General features: G+C 38.0%; 1 protein-coding gene across 1 annotated transcript; it reads left to right on the forward strand.

Moving 5' to 3' along the window:
* Positions 1-1,455: 1,455 nt before the first annotated feature.
* Positions 1,456-2,629, forward strand: LOC110336031 (olfactory receptor 14J1-like). Its single transcript, XM_021218450.1, has 2 exons — positions 1,456-2,383; positions 2,550-2,629. Exons 1-2 carry the CDS (start codon positions 1,456-1,458, stop codon positions 2,627-2,629), a joined length of 1,008 nt encoding a protein of 335 aa, XP_021074109.1.
* Positions 2,630-2,865: the final 236 nt, after the last annotated feature.

Genomic DNA, 2,865 nt, shown 5'->3' on the forward strand with positions numbered 1-2,865 from the left:
CTGAATATAAGAAACTGTTTAGATTCTCAGTCTCCTGTCAACTCCTTGTACAGTTTGACAAAATGAAAATAAACATAATGAACAATAATTCTGCTAATATTTTACAATTTCAACAAAGCAGAAATAAGAAATGTAGAAAATGTTAAAGACAACCATACAGTGATTAATTTTTATGACTTCATATTATATGATTTTTTGCTTTGATGAAAACTTTTTAATCTGTTGAATCTCAAATTAGATTAAATTTCTGATTCTTTCTTATGGATTGAAAGCCAAGAACGTTTCCAGTGTGGCAGTTAAGTAGATTTTAAAACTTTTAATTTACTGATGCTTTATTACACTCTTAAAACCGGCCTTTATCAGGGAAAACTGTTGAAATGGACTACTCAGACACTGAGTTTATTCTCCAAAAAGAGTGTCAGAAAGGCAGCCAGAGTCTGCACTATTTCAGAAGAGGTAGGCATTAGATGGCTATTCCTCTGAGCTTCAAATAGGGAGGAACTGTTTTAATCTCAAGATACACTATTCCTCCAAAAATCAGTGCTACAAGAAATAAGCATGCACATGCACAGTGCCCCCAACACACACACACACACACACACACACACACACACACACACACACACACTTCAAAAGCAGGTTGTTTTTTTTTGTGGTTTTGGTTTTGGTTTTGATTTTGGTTTTGTTAGATACCAACTGTGCATCAGGCCATCAAGTTAGACTCCAAATTGGAAAATGTCACATGCCTTCTATGCAAAAGTAGTTTTTTTTCATACTAAAAAAATGTACATTAAAAAATAGAAATAAAGTTAGAGTGCTTGCTGAGAAAGTTCAAGGCTCTGGGCTTGGTTCGATGCTTAAAAAATAGTAAAACAGTATGATGCCCCTTTGATTTGGCTCTTAGCAAAATCCTTATGATGTTTCTATGGTAATGAGGACGTGGCTCACTAGGGAGGAAATGTGTATTACCTGTCTACAACAGAACCATCTGCTACAATACAGAGGTATAAGAAATGTAATATAAAAGTCACAAAATGTAAGTACACAAAACTTTAAACAATATCTCATAATTGTATTTCTATTGTGACTTGAAAGTCATAGGTTTCCTTGGTGGAAATTGAAATGTTTTTAGAGAAAGCACAGCAATATGGTGAGTTGACACTTGTACTCATCTCTAACTACTGCTTACTTATCAAAAAGTCTAAACTTCATCACAGAAGCACTGTTTTATCCTGTAGATTCTGGTCATTACAAGTATATCTATCAAGTTTTCAAGTTTGATGAACTGCAATTCCTTAAGCATTATCTGGAATAGAAAAAATAGAACATTTATGTATAACTTGGTATATATATATATATATATATATATATATATATATATATATATGTGTGTGTGTGTGTGTAAATTTCATTAAAAATTTATTTTCTAGCTGTTAGCACAAATTTATTTGCAAAATGACTGCAAGAAACATAACCACAATGAGTGGATTCTTCCTTATGGGGTTCTCTGACAACCATGAGCTACAGATCTTACAGGCTTTGCTCTTCTTGGTGGCATACCTATTGGGCTCAGCAGGGAACTTCATCATTATCACCATCACAACACTGGACCCACAGCTCCAGTCTCCAATGTATTACTTTCTCAAGCAACTTTCCATTCTGGACCTCTCATTCCTCTCTGTCACAGTTCCCCAGTATGTTGACAGTTCCCTGGCACGAAGTGGCTACATTTCATATGGACAGTGCATGCTGCAGATTTTTTTCTTCACAGGTTTGGCCTGGAGTGAGATGGCCATTCTCACAGTGATGTCTTATGATCGCTATGTGGCCATCTGCCTCCCACTGCATTATGAGGTCATCATGAGTCCCAGAAAGTGCACTTGGGCTGTGGCTGCTGTGTGGCTAAGTGGAGGTATCACAGGAACATTATTCACAGCAAGTACACTCTCTATCAGATTCTGTGGGAGAAAAATAATTCATCAGTTCTTCTGTGATATTCCCCAGTTGCTCAAGCTCTCCTGCTCTAATAATTACTTTGGAGTACTGGAAGTATCTACTTTCATTGCTGTAATGGCCTTTGCCTGCTTTGTGGGGATTGCCTTCTCCTATGGCCAGATATTCTCTACAGTTCTCAGGATGCCCTCTGCTGAAGGCCAATCTAAGGTCTTCTCTACCTGCCTGCCCCATCTTTTTGTTGTTACATTTTTTCTCTCAACAGGCACTTGTGCCTATCTAAAGCCAACCTCAGACTCACCAACTGCTTTAGACCTCATGCTCTCTATCTTTTACACAGTACTACCCTCAATGCTCAACCCTGTTATCTATAGTCTGAGAAATGAGTCCTTGAAAAGAGCTCTAAAGAAGTTTCTGTTAGCTGGGCATGGTGGCAGACGCCTTTAATCCCAGTACTCGGGAGGCAGAGGCAGGCAGATTTCTGAGTTCGAGGCCAGCCTGGTCTACAAATTGAGTTCCAGGACAGCCAGGGCCATACAGAGAAACCCCGTCTTGAAAAACCAAAAAAAAAAAAAAAAAGTTACTGTTAAGTAAAGAATTTGTTGGGGAAAATTATGTTTGTTCTGGTTTTAGTTCCTGCAAACATTGGACACACAGAATGTTCTTATTATATTGAATATGTTAGATATATAATGTTAAGAATAACAAGATATAGAACACAGGACCCCCAGTGGAAGAGCTAGAGAAAATACCCAAGGAGCTGAAGGGGTCTGCAACCCTATAGGTGGAACAACAATAGCAACTAACCAGTACTCCCAGAGCTCGTGTCTCTAGATGCATATGTAGCAGAAGATGGCCTATTTGACCATCATTGGGAAGAGAGGCCCCTTGATCTTGCAAACTTTATATGCC

The sequence above is a fragment of the Mus pahari genome, chromosome 18 (assembly GCF_900095145.1).
Source record: "Mus pahari chromosome 18, PAHARI_EIJ_v1.1, whole genome shotgun sequence".
Taxonomy (NCBI): domain Eukaryota; kingdom Metazoa; phylum Chordata; class Mammalia; order Rodentia; family Muridae; genus Mus; species Mus pahari.

What these genes read in the sequence shown, in the direction of transcription:
- LOC110336031 (XM_021218450.1), top strand. Translation starts at nt 1,456, where the DNA reads ATGACTGCAAGAAACATAACCACAATGAGTGGATTCTTCCTTATGGGG. An exon ending in GTTTCTGTTAGCTGGGCATG is followed by an intron (nt 2,384 to 2,549) that starts GTGGCAGACGCC and finishes TGTTAAGTAAAG; the next exon opens with AATTTGTTGGGGAAAATTAT.